The sequence below is a fragment of the Heliconius melpomene genome, chromosome 13, assembly GCF_056956725.1.
Source record: "Heliconius melpomene rosina isolate 202511_hmr_F chromosome 13, ASM5695672v1, whole genome shotgun sequence".
In the NCBI taxonomy this organism is placed as follows: domain Eukaryota; kingdom Metazoa; phylum Arthropoda; class Insecta; order Lepidoptera; family Nymphalidae; genus Heliconius; species Heliconius melpomene.
Window position 1 is genome coordinate 10093525 of NC_140401.1, and position 18922 is coordinate 10112446.

Sequence of the window (18922 nt, forward strand, 5' to 3'; positions counted from 1 at the left end):
TATTGCACTAGTCTTATTATATTCTGTATAAACACGCTATATCAGCAACCTGAATTTATTCGCTACAAATACAATTGTGAAATTATGTTCCACTATTGTTTTGTAGCGTATAAATAACCAAATTAAATATGCAATAAAGGAGTTCAATATTAAGTCTCGTATCATTAGCATCACCCCGATGCTAAAGCCCACAATATATTCTAACCTAGGGAACTTAGGGAACAAATCAATTTACCAGGTTCCCTCTGCCCTGCTTTGTGCGTCACTCAACACGCAATATTTCGAAAATAGAGCAACTGTGTGGTTCCCTTGGGCTACTCTTAGGAGAGTAGAAACACTACATAGGTGTAGGAAAAAATAACACAAGTATATAAAGAAATAAAACAGAACTTAATTTAAAAAGATATCCAATTCGTCGTCGTCGAATTTCTTGTGTGAGTATTAAATTCTTTCTCCTTTGTCATTCAAACAGGTGAAATATCCAAAGGTTGAGCTATCGACATAAAGGTTATCTACTCTTTCAGCGTTCTTTAAATTGCTTACACATATTATTTATTTAAACTTATAAAAAAATTTATGGGTACTTTAAATGTTGATGTTCACGCTGCTTCACGCTGCATTCCACACATAGCAGGGTAGGCAAAGGGAACCTAGTGTTAAGTCACTCTGTTCCCCATTTTCCGACAAATTCTGTAAGCATTGCATGTTGGGTGGCGGTGTTCTAAAATATATGTTTAGAAAAAAAATACATTTAAAAGTCCAGGCCATCGGAACAACCATCCCCAGAAAATTTAATGCGTATTCTGGATCCAACAATCCGACTAACTAATTGACTATATTATTGTAACAATAATCTGAAAATAACAGTCGGAAGAGGTTATGAAATTCGATTCTTTGTGTAATTTCCTTTGCCTATTGTTTGTTGATATTTCGCATTCAGGGCAATATAAGAGCCAATTTGATATGAAGGTCAGATATTTCAATGTACGAGTAACTGCTCCTTGATTGTTTAAACAGTAAATTTCAATAGTAAGAACAAGAAGTATGTTATTTATTGAAACCTATTTCTTTAAAAGTTTAAACCTACTTCTAATATAGATATGTCAATTATGAAGTATCTATGAATATCTTAAATCCTTCTAAGCCGATTTTCATGAAACTTGCATTATTCCCTAAGTTGGAAAATATGTCACTGAAATCAAAGATCTTGATGGTTTTGAGAAAATTTATGTATAACCAATTAAATAAATTCTCTAAGTGTAGATTCGATTCATATTTGGAAAATGAATTAAATTCATTCTCGCTCTTAAAACAGACAAAACACGGCGCTGAGTTCAACCACTCAACTCGCGAGTACGTAAGTGGAGAGCGCAGTGTCTTGACACTAGGTCGGTATTATCTCTCTGTCGCTTAAAACGTGAAGCTTTCCTCAGTTATTTGTACGAGGGATATACATACATGTATTTGCACTAAAAAATAACGTTTCGTAGCGTCTATTTCGTCTAAGTATCAAACCTAGCATTCGCCCATAGAACTAGGTGTTAGAACGTTTAGTCTATGGCACTAAGACTGTTATTCGTATGAACGGCAGTTTTATATTTCTAAACATGCCATAAAACTAAATTTGTGCCATTGGCTTTATGTCAAAACTATACCGATATTTCGTAACAGCTTATTCTCGCAGAAGACCTATCTATAGGTACATTCGTATATTATGTTTTTTTTCATTTCCTCGCTCTGGTAATAAAACAAAGCATTCCGTGCTCTCTCTTCTTAACTTTATTAAGAATAGTAGGTAGACGGAACCTAGTGTTGAGAACTTCCGATTTTCTCTTGTTATCAGAGCGAAGAAAATTATTCATTCCCCTGACTGGGAATCGAACTTACAGCTGTCGCGCTTACAGTTAGACGCTGTGAATGTGCGTCATAACGGCCTCAATTTCTTAGTTAAAATTAATATTGGTTAGGCAGAAAATTTATTATTTATGTAAAGTCGATATATCAACACGATGCATCATCGAAGCTTTCGCAAATATTTCAAAGGAAGCAATGCTTATATTAAGATTTTGCTATTTACTAAAACATTTTGTATTAATACAGTACTTGGTGAACTACTTTTCGTAACTAATATTTTTATGCGACCGAAATTAGTGATCTAAAAGACATAAAAAATATCTATATAGAATTATAGTTTTCTTCACTATATTTGAGTATATTTAAAAGTTGTAAAAATAAAAATTTAAATATATTACATCAATGAAGCCCCGTGTCGTGACGCAGTGGATCGATATTTGACTAAATAGTTTGGTAGACAGAAGGAACGTAGTGTTAAGGCACTCCGTTCTCCACCATTGCCCGTTCCCATCCGTATATAAAATATTAAAACTCATAAATATATAACTTCAATATCAGGGTAATAACTAATTGAGTTGCGTAATTGAAGAGAGAAAAAATAGAGTGATATTCATTTGATTATTTTCCCTGTGTTATAAATATCCAATATATATAAAAAAGACGATAAGAAGAGATGCCTATGACTAAAATACTTCTCTATTGTTTCAGAAATATGTCGTCAGCACTGACCGTAGTGGTGACATCCATGTACATGTACAGGTAAGTTACAATTTGTAATAACATTATTATTATTAATTGTAAGTGGAAAGGTAACGGAAATGTCTTAACTAGAACGGGGTGGAGTGTGTAATACAAGGTTCCTAGGTTCCCTCTGCCTACCCTGCTATGCGAGGGATGCAGTGTAAATGTAAGAAAATGATAATTAAATGTTTGTTTAACTATTAATTTCATACCAAAAAAAACGTGATTAAATCAAATCGATCCTTATAAGGAAAATTAATATCTTCACAAAATTGAGAATTATCGTTTGACTTTTTATTTTGAATCAAAACACATAAAATCTCAGCATTATGTTTTTTTCCTAAAAAAATCCTACCGACAGAGTAAACGGTGTGAAAAAAGTTGCGTCGTTTAACATTTCATTAGGCGCTCAAATGTGGCGAGAAAAGTGACAATAATAGTAACAATTCAGGCCGGAAAAGGTCATCGAGTGTCCCACTAACACTAACAACACAGGTGACATAAATATGTTTTGTTAGTTCTATTCTTTTTTAAACGTTTTTTAAACGTCTAATTACATGTAAGCACGACGGTTGTGAGTTTGATTGAGTGAAATTTTTATTTTATTTTCATTTGCTCGTTCTGGCATCGAGGCAAAGCGCGGTGTTTAGTTCTGCCACTCAACACGCATTGCCCCGAGAATTTTCCGGATAGTGTGGAACGAAAATGTCTTAGTGAGAACGAAGTAGTTTAACACCGATCTCCAGGTTCCGTCTGTCTTCTCTGCTATGTGCGGGTACAAAGCGAAGAAAAGTACAATGTCCGCGAAGGATCTAAGTGATACAATTAAAAAACTATAATTAATTAACTATAAATAATTTCGGATGTAGCAGGCGAATCCTACTAACTTGCGCCTTTTGGATGACTTACTCTAGTTATTTAATTATACGGCTTATATGAGTACATACGTTCTTGTCTAGTTTCTTCAGCATATTTGGTTAGAAAATGTCTAATAATGGGTTTCTATTATATGTAAAAACAGCGTACACGTCACTAGGGTTACAGGTTCTTAAAAGTTAACAGCAATTGGCCTAATGTTATTTATTATAAATATATTCAAAATTACTTTTATGCTGCAAACCAGGGAATTATACAAAGACATGGGCAGGTAATTTCGGTACCAAATATTTTTTTTATTATTATTTTTACTTTTGGCATGAGCTTTATATAGATACAGCTTGAATATTTATTGTTTAAGATGTCAAAATCTTTATTAATTCGTTTTTTAAAAACTATTTTGGTAAACAATATGTTATACATATTGTTGAGAAAAGTTAGAATATTTAGTGTTATTTTACATTTTTTCCCTTTATTTTATTATTATAGAAATATAATTGTTTTAATAAATTAGATTTATTTTTCTTAATTTCAGGGTGACCTAAGTCAGCAGGACAAGAGATGTGTGTTCGTAACTGTCCATGATCTTGGCACCAATCGTAAGTTTTCATTTGTTAAAATTGTTATAAAATAAATAAAAAGTATATAAAAGTTGTTGCTGATACTTTTATTTTTACGAATCTCCAACATTTTTAAGGGTTCTTCTATACTCGAAATTTTATAGCAAAATTTAAATAAAACAATCGATTAAGTGAAGGCGAATTTTGTCTTAGTTTATCCAGTATGAAATATTATTAACATAATATCAAAACTGTATTCCAGATACGTCTATGGTAGATTTCGTGAACCACCCCGCAATGGCGGAAATCAAAGAGCGATCTTGCTTCATTCACGTGGACGTGCCGGGACATGAAGAAAACTCACCGGATTTACCTGAATCGTAAGTTTTACATCACAAAAGGTATCAGGCAAGGTAAGGCATTTATCAGGGTAAGCAGATTAGATTTCCTACACGTTATCAGGGTAAGCAGACCCTACATATCGCTATTTTTGAGACATTGCATTTTAGTAGACGAAGAAAGTATAAATAATTTCTTCCCCCGATTGTCAATCGACCACAACCGTCGCTTTTACACTTACACGCTGTGCTGCTGACCCTAATACATTTAATAATATAATGTAATTATTATTCGAATCAATAGCGAAGAAATTAATATAAATTTAAATAAATATTTAATTTCCTCGAGTGCGGTCGAACCCACAACCAGTTGATTTTACTTTTATTGTGCGCCTGTACCACGACTGGCCTTTAAGTGTTAAAAAAAATAGTTTATAACTGTCTAGTGGACCCGAACGCGGCTACGCCCGCTTGAACTATACGAATATTTATTACATATATTTATGAAATTATTTTCAGTTTTCAATAGAGAGATGCGTTAAGCAAGCTCATTTTGGGTGACGTTTTCTAACAACAAACTTTGCAAATCGTTGCTTAGCAACGGTCGCATAGCGACGGTTGTTATCAACATGGCGGAATAAATTACATTTCAATTTAATAAGTATTTTAATATATTGGTATATATCGAAAATATTACAAATATGAGAAAAAAAATATCCTATGTTCATCCCGAGACCCTCAAGTATCTATATGAGTATTTTACCACAATTAAATTAGCGGTTTGGCCCTGATTGCGTAAAAGACAGACAGACAGACAGCAGTGGCGTAGCTAGGGGGGTGCGAGCGGTGCGGTCGCACCGGGCATCAAAAGGAAAAGGGGCATCAAAGTCGACGATTACTTTGTTTTTTTAGACTTTAGACCATTTTAAAGGGCATCAAGTCCCCTAAGCCGCACCGGGCATCAAAAGGAAAGGGGCATCTAAGTCGACGATCACGTTTTTTTTTTAGAACCCACGAACGTCGACGATCACTTTGTTTTTTTAGACCTTAGACCATTTTAAAGGGCATCAAATCTCCTAAGCCGCACCGGGCAGCAAATACCCTAGCTACGCCACTGACAGACAGACAGAGTTACTTTCGAATTTATAATATAGGTATGGATGTTATGTAACATACTGAACATGATTTATTACTTAATTATATTGGTGCAACGCCAGTTACATGACTTGCATGATCAATTGATGTATAGAATAAGAAAATTAGTGACGTTTTGAAAAACACAAGTGACAGTTTCCTTTTTATACATATATAGTATGTCAATCTTGGAGAGGAGTCATGGAGTGTCTTAACACTAGGTTCTCCCTACCTACCCTGCACCATGTGGAATACAGCGTGAAACTGATTAAATTTCTAATTTACATTTTATTTATTTACAAAGTAAAAAATATATATATTTAATATATTTTTTTTCTCATATACCCTTATTTCTTTATTTCAGCTACCCGTTCCCATCTTTACAAACACTGGGCGAGGATTTAATAACAGTGTTAGATTTCCTACACGTACGTTACGCTGTGGGTCTCGGGGAAGGCGCGGGCGCCAATGTCCTAGCTAGATGTGGCTTGGCACACCCTAGACGTCTCTTAGGTCTCATCCTAGTCAACTGTACAGGATCCACATCATCTGTAGCAGATGCCTTCAGAACTCGTTTCTCCAGGTGGCGTGGCACTGATATATCTCAATCTGAAGAAGATTTTCTCATTTATCATAAATTTGGACACGTGAGTTACGACCCCGACCCCCTTATATCCAGTTATAGTTATCAGGTAGTGTTTTTGTGTGACTAATTTGACTAATTTCTTTTTGTTTGGATGGTTTTTTGGTCATTTAAGTGATTTTCTTAGGCATAATGAGAAACATATACACAATTACTCTAAGACAATTCCCATTTTTTTCTATTTAGTGATACCATCCTATACAGTTACACACTTATACATATGGGAACATGTGTCCCATGTCCCAACATAATAATCACAGTTTAATAGAAATCAATTTAATTATTTTTAAATAAATTAATTTTAAGTAAGTTCTTTTGAAATAATTAAATGAAGAAATTAAATTAAAATGATCAAAAAATTGTCTAAGCTGTGTGGAAAATTAAGGTAAGGAATGTGTTTTTTTTGTTGTAGTGTTGTTTTAAGTGATATTTTTCGTTTTTTTTTATTTATTTACTAATGTTTTTTTACCTAAGCATTTCCATTTTCATTATTCATTAAAACTATCTTCCTTATCTTATTTTTCTCCTACAATATATATTTTTTCATTATTGTTTTTAAATTATTTTTCCTGCTTATATTAGAGTAATTGTATGTAAGATGCTTGTAATGAGAATTTTGCCTTAAAAAAATATAAGCATACCTACATATTAACAAATATTAAATTTAAATACATATATAGTTTATTTTGTTGTCGATCGTTCATAAATCATACGGACATGATTTTCAATGTTTGTCCTATTAACATTAGTTGGTCTTGCCTCGTAGCTTGTTTGTGAAGTAAATGTATATAGTAGATATAATAAATATTTGCAAGAGGTAGTATGTTTGTATTTGAAATTTACAATTTGACGATATTGATACAAAAAAACCTCTACAATTTGTTTTTTATATGCTAATGTTCATAAAAAACTCTAACCCGCACATAGCAGGATAGACAAAGGGAACCTGGGAATCTAGTGTTAAGTCTAGTTCTTATTCAGACACTTCCGTTCCCCATTTTCCCCTGAATTCTCATTTCAATGATCATTGATCACATCACTTGATGAGTGGCGGAACTCTTGCCTCGCTTTGATGAAGCACTAGACTATGTATCATCATTTCTAAGGATTAATAATTAAACCATCAAATTGTAAATTCAAACCTCAAACGAATGTGTGTGTCTAAAATGTATGTGGAAACGTATAAAAATTTTTTTTTTCTATATTTTCTCAATAGCAAATATCCAGCGACTCGTATGAAGGCGAGCGCGAGCGTGAGCGCACATTGTCGGAATACCGCTCGCGTCTCCGCGGGAACTTAAACACGCACAATATTAAACAATATGTGCGAGCTTTTATAAAGTAAGTAGTTTTATTAGCTTCTTTTTTTATAATATACAAAATACGTTTATTTTTTTACAATGAAGTTTTATTTATAAAAAACGGCCAAAAAACCAGGTTTGTTGTATGAACTACGGAAGCCCTTTAAAAAAAAACTCTTCTGAACAACTTTAATGACGTGAATAGTACCTATACCTAAAATAAACTACTACTATATACTAATTATAATAATTATAATAAAACAAAAAGAGATAAGAACAGAAAAGGGCACGAACGACCTATAGAGTGTTTAAAACGAGAGGCACGGACTTGGTTCTCTCTACATAAATAATTTTATGTGTTTAATTTTTTTTACATGTTTTAGTGTGGAATAACACTTAAAAAATGTTAAAAGGAGTATTTTATTTTTACTTTACTTTACTTATATATTTTTTTATATTCCAGTCGCAAAGATCTTATCCTTCGAGGTTGTCAACCAGATATCCTCCTTATAACGGGAATGCTCAGCCCTTACTCGACTGTGGTGGAAAAGATGTATAAAGAGTTAGATAAAGATAAAGTGACTATATTGAAAGTGGATAAAGTAGGCGATGTGTTGGCTGAAGCTGTAAGTATATATTTTTGTAGCTAAATAGTTTTTACATGTAGTTCTGTCCGCGTGGTCATATGGAAATAATGACTCGTTGTGTATTACACATGACATATGACTCATGACATATGACTCATGACATATGACACATTTTAATTGCAGTATAGCGGGTTACATCGACTTGGTTAACGTGATTAATATGGCTGATAGCCAACACAAAAACATTTTTTGATTTAGAAACTTAGTTTTTGAGATTAATGCGCTTAACCAAAAATTCTTTCTTGAGCTTTATAATATTAATATAGAAATATAGATAACATACATTTGCTTATCCAGTACTCCAGACCATCCACAATATGTCCTAAAATTTGGATTTGGGGAATGGGGGGAATTATCCAAAATATCGGAAGGGGTCGAAAGAAGGAACGTCAAAGTAAATTATATATTTATATAAATTGGGTTCAATATAAAAAATAAGCATTCATTAAAAAAATGTTGTTATTGAAATTAATTACCTACATTTGTTATTCTTCCAAGGCCTTAGATGACAGAACTAAATTACTTACAATGATTTATGATTTTCTTTAATGATTTTATTACCTACGTCAATGTATTATTAGTTATAGTACAATCGCTAGGTTCATGGTATGTTATCGTTCGTAAATGTGTGTAAATGTGCGTAAATGTGTGTATTTCTAATATTATTTGAATCTAGCGACCCGATTCGGTCAAGCCGTTTCTGAAATTAGCTTACACAAACGTATAGAATAACAAATGGTTTTTTTTCTTTTCTTTTTCTTATATATCTTCTATGTATAGACTGCGATAAGTTTTAATTTTATTAAATGTATAGATATTTGTTTTTGACATCGCTATGGCGCAGTTGATAAATGACAAATTTAATATCATAGTTGTAGGTTTATAGTTTACTAGCGGACGCGCGCAGCTTCGCTTGCGTATTTAAGGGTGAATTTTGAATAACCCATGAAAAATGTGTTCAATGAAATATTTTTAAGAGACTAAATTTCAAATTTTATAAAAATCGGTGGCGATTTAAAGATTTTTCCATACAAACTTTCAACCCCTTATTTGCACCCTTAGGGAGTGAATTCTAGAAAACCATGAAACATGTGTTTAATTATATACGTTTAAGAGTCTGAATTTCAAATTTTATAAAAATTGGTGACGATTTAAAAAAAATCTATACAAACTTTCAACCTCTTATTTGCACCCTTAGGGGGAGAATTCTAGAAAACGATGAAATACGTGTTCAATTAAATACTTTTAAAAATCTAAATTTCAAATTTTATAAAAATCGGTGCCGATTTAAATTTTTTTCCATACAAACTTTGAACCCCTATTTCACCCCTTTAGGGTTAAAATTTTTCAAAATCCCTTCTTAGTGGATGTTCAGATTACGAAAGTAAACTTTTGTCCAAATTTAAGGTTTCTACCATCAGCGGGTACGGCTGTGCGTGCGTCTTACCTCAGTCAGTGAGGACAAGTCCTTTTATATATATAGACTAGCGGAAGCGCGCAGCTTCGCTTGCGTATTTAGGGGGTGAATTCTAATAACCCATGAAACATGTGTTCAATGAAATATTTTTAAGAGTCTAAATTTCAAATTTTATAAAAATCGGTGGCGATTTAAAGATTTTTCCATACAAACTTTCAACCCCTTATTTGCACCCTTAGGGGGTGAATTCTAGAAAGCCATGAAACACATGTTTAATGAAATATTTTTAAGAGTCTAAATATCAAATTTTATAAAAATCAGTGGCGATTTAAGAATTTTTTCATACAAACTTTCAACCCCTTATTTGCACCCTTAGGGGGAAAATTCTCAAAAACGATGAAACACGTATTCAATTAAATACTTTTAAAAATCTAAATTTCAAATTTTATAAAAATTGGTGCCGATTTAAATTTTTTTCCATACAAACTTTGAACCCCTATTTAACCCCTTTAGGGTAAAAATTTTTCAAAATCCCTTCTTAGTGGATGTCCAGATTACGAAAGTAAGCATCTGTCCAAATTTCACGTTTCTACGCACAGCGGTTACGGCTGTGCGTACGTCTTACCTCAGTCAGTTAGGACAAGTCCTTTTATTATATATATAGACTAGCGGACGCGCGCAGCTTCGCTTGCTTATTTGAGAGTGAATTCTTATAAACCACGAAACATATGGTCAATGAAATATTTTTAAGAGTCTAAATTTCAAATTTTATAAAAATCGGTGGAGATTTAAAGATTTTTCCATACAAACTTTCAACCCCTTGTTTGCACCCTTAGGGGGTGAATTTTAGAAAACTATGTAACACATGTTCAATTAAATATTTTTAAGAGTCTAAATTTCAAATTTTATACTAATCGGTGGCGTTTTAAAGATTTTGCCATACAAACTTTCAACCCCTTATTTACACCCTAAGGGGAAGAATTCTAGAAAACCATGAAACATGTGTTCAATTAAATACTTTTAAGAGTCTGAATTTCAAATTTTATAAAAATTGGTGCCGATTTAAAAAAAAGTCTATACAAAGTTTCAACCCCTTATTTGCACCCTTAGGAATAGGAATTCTAGGAAATGTTGAAATACGTATTCAATTAAATACTTTTAAAAATCTAAATTTCAAATTTTATAAAAATTGGTGCTGATTTCATTTTTTTTCCATACAAACTTTCTACCCCTTTTTCACCCCTTTAGGGTTAAAATTTTTCAAAATCCCTTCTTAGTGGATGTCCAGATTACGAAAGTAAACATCTGTCCAAATTTCAAATTTCTACCATCAGCAGTTACGGCTGTGCGTGCGTCTTACCTCAGTCAGTGAGGACAAGTCCTTTTATATATATAGATTACACGGAATGAATAAATAGACTTTTTTATGTAGTTAAATAGAAAATAACTTTACATTCGTTTAAAAAATGGATTCTTTTTAGATACTTATTAAAATGCGTGAGATGCGTGAGGTAATAAATATACATACGTATGTTTACTATACAACAAGTATTGTAAAACAATTATGATTAATTTTGCGATTTGTATAAGAACAAAATTTATATTATAGTAACTGTACTAGTTTAAATAATTATGGTATTTTCACTATATATAGTAAGTTTTACTATATATTATTTTCGTACACTTTATGCACTGTTAATTATACACTATTAATATGAACAAAAGGAACAAAATATTGATTTAATATTGTTCTTTTTCCAGAAATTTTTGCAAAAATTTTGGAAAAATGTGTTTTACTATCAATTATTATGAATGATGGTATGCGCTCGAGTCGTTTCCTAACTAATTGTTACGTGTCCGGTATTACAACGAAAGTAAAAGTGTATACGTCCAGTAGCATAGCAAACGTAGTGTGACCCACATGCGCGATCAAAGAACTCTGTGTCATTCACAAAAAAAGAACCAAAATTTAGTTAAAATTGTCAAAAATTTATAAAGTTAAGGTATCAAAATGATATTTCTATATATTATTATTTTCATCGTCATATTGACGTTGATTGTTGGTCTCTATCAGAAAAACACGAATATTATTTGCAAATCCAAAGTAAGACTCGATGGGAAAACTGCTATAGTGACTGGTGGAACTTCGGGCATGGGATTGAGGATAGCCTTAGATTTCGCTGATAGAGGAGCTCGGGTTATCGTCGCTTGCCCTTTCATAGATGAAGGCATGAACGGAAAAAGAATGATTATCGAAAAAACTTGTAATGAAGCAGTTGTTTTTAAACTTTTGGACTTATCTTGTAACTCATCTATACGAAGATTTGCAACAGATGTACTAAAAACTGAAGCAAGATTAGATATATTGATCAACAACGCAGGAGTAGGTACTGTTGGTGAATTCCTAACGAAAGATGGCTTGAATTTCGCGATGCAGGTTAATTATTTTGGGCACTTTCTTTTAACTTTACTCTTGCTTCCTTTGTTACATAAAACTGGAACGGATTTAGAAGCATCAAGAATTATGAATACATCGTCTGTACTTCATCATATAGGGAGTGTCAACTTTGAGAAGATGAACAGTTTAAATTCTTGGTATCCAGTCCAATTGTATGCGAATAGCAAATTATGTTTAATTTTGTTTACACGTGAATTGGCGAGAAGACTTAGGGGGTCAAATATTGTAGTTAACTGCGTAGATCCTGGAGCAGTGGGTACGAGTATTTTTAATTGTACGGGAAAATATAATGGTGCCATCTTAGCATTTTTGTTCGCAGTGTTATTTAAAACGCCATGGGAAGGTGCTCAAACGGCTATCCACGTGTCTTTAGATAAAAAAGCTGGCTGTATAAGTGGAGAGTTATTCAAAAATTGTAAATTAGCTCGACCTAAGCAAATGGCGTACGATGAAGGTTTAGCTCGAAGACTTTGGGATGAATCTGTTAAGATGGTTGCCTTGTGTGAACATGAACACCATCAGTGTATAAATTCTTAAAAGTTTACCAAATAGTATTTACTAAAGCGATTTGTTATAAATGTATTCAGGTCTCTGAATATAATAAATTAAATAAAATACCATAAGAGAAAAAGAACATATATTTGACACATATATATGTTTTTATTCATATCTAGCAACATATTATTTTATTTTTAAATAATAAAATTATTTAAGTTGTTGTTGTAATAAAGTGTTATTTTATAAATTACTTTTTTTATTTATTCACTAATATCAGACCATTTCTTGTTGTCTATACAACGTGACATTGGCGAAGTGATATGTGGTCAACTGGCACGCTCGAAAGGCCATATTCAAAGAACGAGAACCATATTCAAAGGGAGTCGAACCCTGAAAATCGTCATGTTTGATGTCCCTCATATAATAAACTCGCCTCAATATAATGATATTTTTTTTTCTTCTTGTTATACATATGAATTGACTGTATTTTTTTATAATTATTTTTTTTTATAGCCAGCAAAAGTAGCACATTCTCTCCTGCTGTTCTGTCAAGGGCAAAGCCAACTGACCTCCCTCCCTCCGCCAGGAGTCGAGCGGAGGATGTCCCGCGCGATGTCCATGGAGGAATACGATAAGCCTAACATCAGACGGCTTTCTCTCACGCCCAATGTATCGGAATCACCACCGTTAAGGAAAATGTAGATTATTCGGCATCTTACAAGGTAATATATAAAAAGTCCTTAATCCAGTCGTGGGGACGTTAAGTTTTGTGAAGTGGGGAACAAAAGTGGCTAAATAGGAACGGAGTATCTTAAAACAAGATTCCCAGGGTCCCTTCTGCCTACATCTATACGCGGGATATAGCGAGAAGCTAAAAAATGTATAATAATTAATATATTTTTTAAAGACTTTGTGTACGTTTAATATGTCGGGTTCCTTATAATAGAGAAAATTGTTCATTAATTTAGATTATCAGAAGAGGTTATTATATAATCATTCCCCCGAGCAGAGATCAAGCCCACAACTATCGCTACAGATTGTTCAGAATATTAAACAATCTTATTTATTAGACCTAATATAGATTAAATAAAAAAATATATTAATTTAAAAGAGTTTCTTATTGTCTCCTGAAAAATGTGTTAGTTTATTGATAAAGTTGAACTAATAAATATTTGTTTCTATTAAATTTATGATTTTGATGATTTAATATGAAAAACAATGTGCAGCGTTAAGTTCCGCCACTCAACACAAATGTTGAGAAATACGGCGCTCCCTCTACCTATCCTACTATATAGGGGTTACAGCGTGAAAAAAAATCAGTAACAAACTACTTACTAAAAGTTTAATATTTATATTGTTATAGGTACAAAATACAACAAGATCCATATGTATTAGATGTATAATTAATTTATGAATATTATATATATTAAGTTTCTCAATAAAGATGTTAGCTATAATATGAATTCTTCAATTCTGTAATATAAGTAATTATCGATTTTAATGTACCTATATACTACCTATATTATATTTATGCTTATGTAAATTTGAATGATAGTGTGGGTTTCGAAAGTCTAAAAATAAGAAAAAAAAAATTAACATAATAATTATATTAATTAAATGAATTTGTTTTATATTATTTCATATACTTAAATATTAAACGATATATTTATACTTCTTTACTAAGTATATTATACATAATACATAAGACAATAGTAAAGTTTGGAGAGCATTAACCAAAACAAGAGGTTTTCTTCAAACAGTAATAATTTTTTTAATAATAAATTAAAAATGTTTTTTTTTTTATGTAAACCTCTACGTAAACGATTATATATTTATAATTAAACATATTATGGCCATGGGCATAGGAATTGGGATTGGGGGTAGTCCGTGTCCACTTCAGAATCGTTTGTGGCCCACCCCAAAATTGTGTCCAATAAAATTTTAAAATTAAGCCTAAAAATTAAAAAAAAATCCTTTACTTGATATCTCTAGAACGATAAAATCATTCTAAAATTCGAATTGCAATAAGCGGAAAGTTTTAATGATTTCCTCGCTAGTTAGTTATTAATGAACGCTCCAATGGAAGATTATGTAATAAGTAATTATTTTTTTCATTAAAAATTACTGATTGTTATTTAACGATACAAAATTGTATCGTATATAAATTTAGCAATTATTAGTTTTTGTTTTTGAGAAATGTAAAAAAAACACTGTTTCATGAAAAATACTATATGAAGTATGAAGAATACTGATGATTAAATTAAGCTAATTATAATTTTTAAACGATCTAAATCATGTAATATGTATACTGTAGGTATAATGTATGTCTGTCTATATTTATTTGTAATATTTTCTATACTATATTTTATATTATTTTTAGTACATATTAAGTTATTGAGGTCGTCCTGGCGCAGGGTCATAAGCGGGTGACTGTAACGCGACGGAAGTTGGTCGTTGTTCGATTCTCACTTGGGGAGAATGAATATGAAAAATGCTATCTATGTACCTATTTATTAATTTCTGATTAAAGCTAAATAAAAAATGATGTATGTTCTTGGTAAAATAAAATAATAGTTCATTATTAGTATACATATATTTAAATATAAATATTTTGATGGCTAGACCATTGAATATGAAATAAGTTATTATTTTTGAATAGATTTCAATATATTTAAGTAATATTTTAATGTATAATTAATTCCCTGTGCAATATATGATTTTATTATATTTTGTTTTATATTTTTTTTCCCGTTCCCGTTCCCTACAAAAGATATAATAGTTACGTATTTTAGATTGTATTTCAGCAAGAGTCTAATCCACGACTCTTAAGTACCTAATTAAAAAATATAAGCAACATTCTTACAAAAAACATTAACAAACAAAAAGTCAAAAAACATTATCAGCATGTCAAAATAAACATTATTTAAATATTAAAAGCAAAAAAATATGAATATTGTAAAAAAGTGGACAAGTTGGAACATATTCCAACTATTTATGAAAAAAAATCTAAAAATATAAAAAAAATAATTAAAATACTTTTCAGGATTTGGACCTAGAATATAAACTCAGTATTTCAGGAAACTTTAGCTTTGGCAATAAATGTGTAATAAATGCGCAAATAAAATTCAGGCTAAAGTATTTATTATAAACTATTATTTACTACATAAACAAACTGTGGCTCAGTCTTGCATGTTGTCATTGTGGGGTCAATCCCCATAGAGGAGGAGGAGGGTATATTTAATTTTTTTTTATTTCCCCACTCTGCACTCCGCAACACAAAGTGGGCGTTGAGTTCTGCCACTCAACACACGGTGTCTTGGTAATTGAGCGGAAAGTGGAAAAGGGAGTCCCTCTACTTTCACTGCTATACAGGAAAAGACGTGAAGGGCAAAGGGAATCAATAACTCATAAACAAAATTTACATACAAGGCCTTTAAAAAAAAATTATTATGATTTTCTTAATATGTTTACCAAGTTGAAGGTAAGCAGCTAGTCGTTTAACGTTATTTATGCTTATACATACCTACATATGTACCTATAAACAAATATCTGTTTCCATTATATTATTGTAAGGTTAAAAGGCACGAAATAAATATATTTTTTATATATATAAATTGAGGCCAGTCGCGGCGCAGGAACACCAAGTGTTCTGCAAAATCGACTGTTTGTTTGTTCGATCCCAACTCGAGAAAATTGAATATTTATGTAAATTTATATTTTCATTTCTTCGCTCTGGTATCAAGGCAAAGCACGGCGTTGAGTTTCACCACTCAACATGCAATGCCTCCAGAGTTCGGCGGAGAGTGGGGAACGGAGTGTCTTAACAAGAGGTTCCCTCTGCCTACCCTGCTGTATGTGAGATACAGCGTGAAGCTGATTTTTTTATACATAAAAAAATAAACATCTCGAGTGGAATTCAAACTTACAATCTCCTGATTTGTTGTCGGTCCGTCCGTCATTTAAAGCTCTTTGTTCTAACTCAAATTCAATAATAAGATCCGTCAAGCAATCATTGGATATATCTCTCTCTCTCTACCTATCTCACAGGGAATCCTAGTGAGATATCCAAGGTTCAAGTTCTCGACATTCAAGCGATTTTCTTGTAAAAAAAATGCCGTTTATAACTTTTTATTCTCCTCTGGTTGAATGTCTTAATGTAACTTTTTATTGGCTTGGAAAATAAAATAATAAATAAAAAAAATTCATATACTTAGATTTACAACTTGATTTCCTGAAACAAATCATATTTCTACATTTACTTAAAAAATGGAATACAATAATTATTATAAATAGAAAAAATAAATTGCAAATTTATTGTGCACGGTTGTTGCTTTAGTTTAACTTTAGCAAAGTTGTTGTGCACGAGTCCACGAATGTTTTTGACTTGAAAAGAATTAATTAACATAACTTCATATTGATTTATGATTTAGTATAAAATTTCTAGTCCCGCTTGTACAGAGATTGAATACAGGCTGCAGAATTGGAAGCTTTAGATAGGGGGGTAGTGTAGTGAATATATTTAATACGTATTAAACTCTACGCAAACGAAGTTGCAAGCGATGACTAGTATTATCATACATTCATACATTTCCCTTATTTATTTTAATTTATTTACTTTTTCACAAAATGTATAATTTGTAATATGTATTGTATTCAATGATGACATTCCTTACTGACTGCACTTTGCAACTGCCATTTTTTTTTAATAATAAAAAAAATAATTAAAAGCAAAATATCATTTAAAAAAAAAAAAATTAAACGCTTTAAAAAGGAGAAAATAAAATTTGTCTTTTAAATTTTAACTATCAACTCATAACCTCATTGTACACAATTTATATGATCATAAAAGCTTGTCGCGCGATTTACTTGTGTAAATAAACTAGTACTAATTTAATTATGTAAAATCTGCTAAGTTTAAATTTTTAAAGTTTCAATTTAATTAAATATTGATTAACGCGACAAGCTTTTATGATCATATAAATTGTGTACAATGAGGTTATGAGTTGATAGTTAAAATTTTAAAGACAAATTTTATTTTCTCCTTTTTAAAGCGTTTAAATAAAAGCTTTTTCTAAAAATGATTTTTTACTTTTAATTTATTTTTTACTTTTTAGTTACAACTGGCTAGGTTTCTCACACTAGATGTCACATTATTTTTCTAATTATTCTCGGCAAGCCCTTTCATTTGATACCCATATTGCAGAAGTGCATAAATAATAACTATTCCGCCATCTTAGATGGTTCGCCATATTGGATTTAGAATAACATCACATTATTTTTCGAGTTACGGTCAACGACCCATTTCATATAATATCTATATTGTGGAAGTAGACTAAATAGATACTCGGCTATCTTCAATATCCTCATTATTGGATTTAGAGTGAAATCACATTATTTTTCGAGTTGCTCTCAACGAGCTCTTTCATTTGATACCCATATTGTGGAAGTACATTAAAAATAACTATTTCGCTATCCTGTATGGTCCGCCATATTAGATTTAGAATAACGTCATAAATTTTATCGTGCATTGTCATCCAAAGTAAACGTGTATACAAAATTTCAGCTCAATTGGTTGAAGATATCTACTTCAAAATTGAGCTCAAAGATTTCACCCGAACCCACATACATACATTGCAAGTTAAATAAAAGCTTTTAATAATAATTATAAATACAATAATTATCAATTTACATTAGGTAATTACCTAAAGGTTAAAGAATGTCATTGTTACCTTATTAAATGTGTAAAGAAAATTGCTGTATTTCTCTTTGATGACATACATTTAACAGAAATATATTTTTTTTGAATATCGTCTGGGTTTTAAGGATTAGTTAGGAAAGTCAAAGAGCTCTCCTTTTTCTAATTTTTAGTTTAGCTGAATGAATCCGCAATGAAGAGATATTCAGAATGGCAGCCTGCCATCGTCATGAGAACGTCACGGTGAGAATGAAGTAGAACGTGCTCTACTGGTTGGGGCACGTCGAAAGAATGAGTCATGAAAGAATGGCTAAAAAAATGTCTTTTGACCTTCGAAAACACAGTATTAAAGATACTGGAGGAAGGTCACACAAGAGGCATGAGGACTCCCCGTGGGATATGTATGAAGAGGTTGACGACAGTCCACTGTGACAATTTTTTGTGTATTTCTTTCGCATCGTACATTGCCATCAACATCTTCGTATATGCAATCCAAAGAGTCTTCATGCTTTTTAAGTGTCTCCCCTTACGAAAGGTACAAAAAACTGATTATTATTTGATTTATTTTGATATCCTCCCTCTGGTAGACAAAAAGCGACGTTAAGTTCCGGCACTCATTACGCAATAACTTGAAAAATGGGCGGAAAGTGAAGTCGCTTATTATATTATTAATATTATTTCTTTATTTAATTAATACAAGTAATATAATTATAACAGATACCTATTACCATACCATACATTATGTTAATATAAAAATTTG

General features: G+C 31.6%; 2 protein-coding genes across 9 annotated transcripts in view; both read left to right on the forward strand.

Moving 5' to 3' along the window:
- Positions 1-15194, forward strand: part of LOC146532910 (uncharacterized protein ZK1073.1) — a 47069-nt gene extending 31875 nt beyond the window's left edge. For 6 of the 8 annotated variants that reach the window (XM_085195876.1, XM_085195871.1, XM_085195873.1 and 3 more), the window contains 8 exons: positions 2563-2613; positions 4007-4070; positions 4294-4411; positions 5868-6195; positions 7363-7487; positions 7911-8073; positions 12981-13189; positions 13831-15194. In XM_085195876.1, the coding sequence (XP_085052002.1) occupies positions 2563-2613; positions 4007-4070; positions 4294-4411; positions 5868-6195; positions 7363-7487; positions 7911-8073; positions 12981-13169 (1038 nt within the window). In that variant the 3' untranslated portion in view covers positions 13170-13189; positions 13831-15194. The remainder of the gene's footprint in view (positions 1-2562; positions 2614-4006; positions 4071-4293; positions 4412-5867; positions 6196-7362; positions 7488-7910; positions 8074-12980; positions 13190-13830) is intronic. The other 2 variants (XM_085195880.1, XM_085195872.1) reach the window with 1 other exon arrangement.
- LOC146532911 (retinol dehydrogenase 11-like) lies at positions 11255-12714 on the forward strand. Its single transcript, XM_085195881.1, has one exon. The coding sequence runs from the start codon at positions 11523-11525 to the stop codon at positions 12504-12506; it is 984 nt and encodes a 327-aa protein (XP_085052007.1). The 5' UTR covers positions 11255-11522; the 3' UTR covers positions 12507-12714.
- Positions 15195-18922: the final 3728 nt, after the last annotated feature.

Bases quoted from the DNA above. Each gene is read 5' to 3' on its own strand.
- LOC146532911 (XM_085195881.1), top strand. From the start codon at position 11,523: ATGATATTTCTATATATTATTATTTTCATCGTCATATTGACGTTGATT.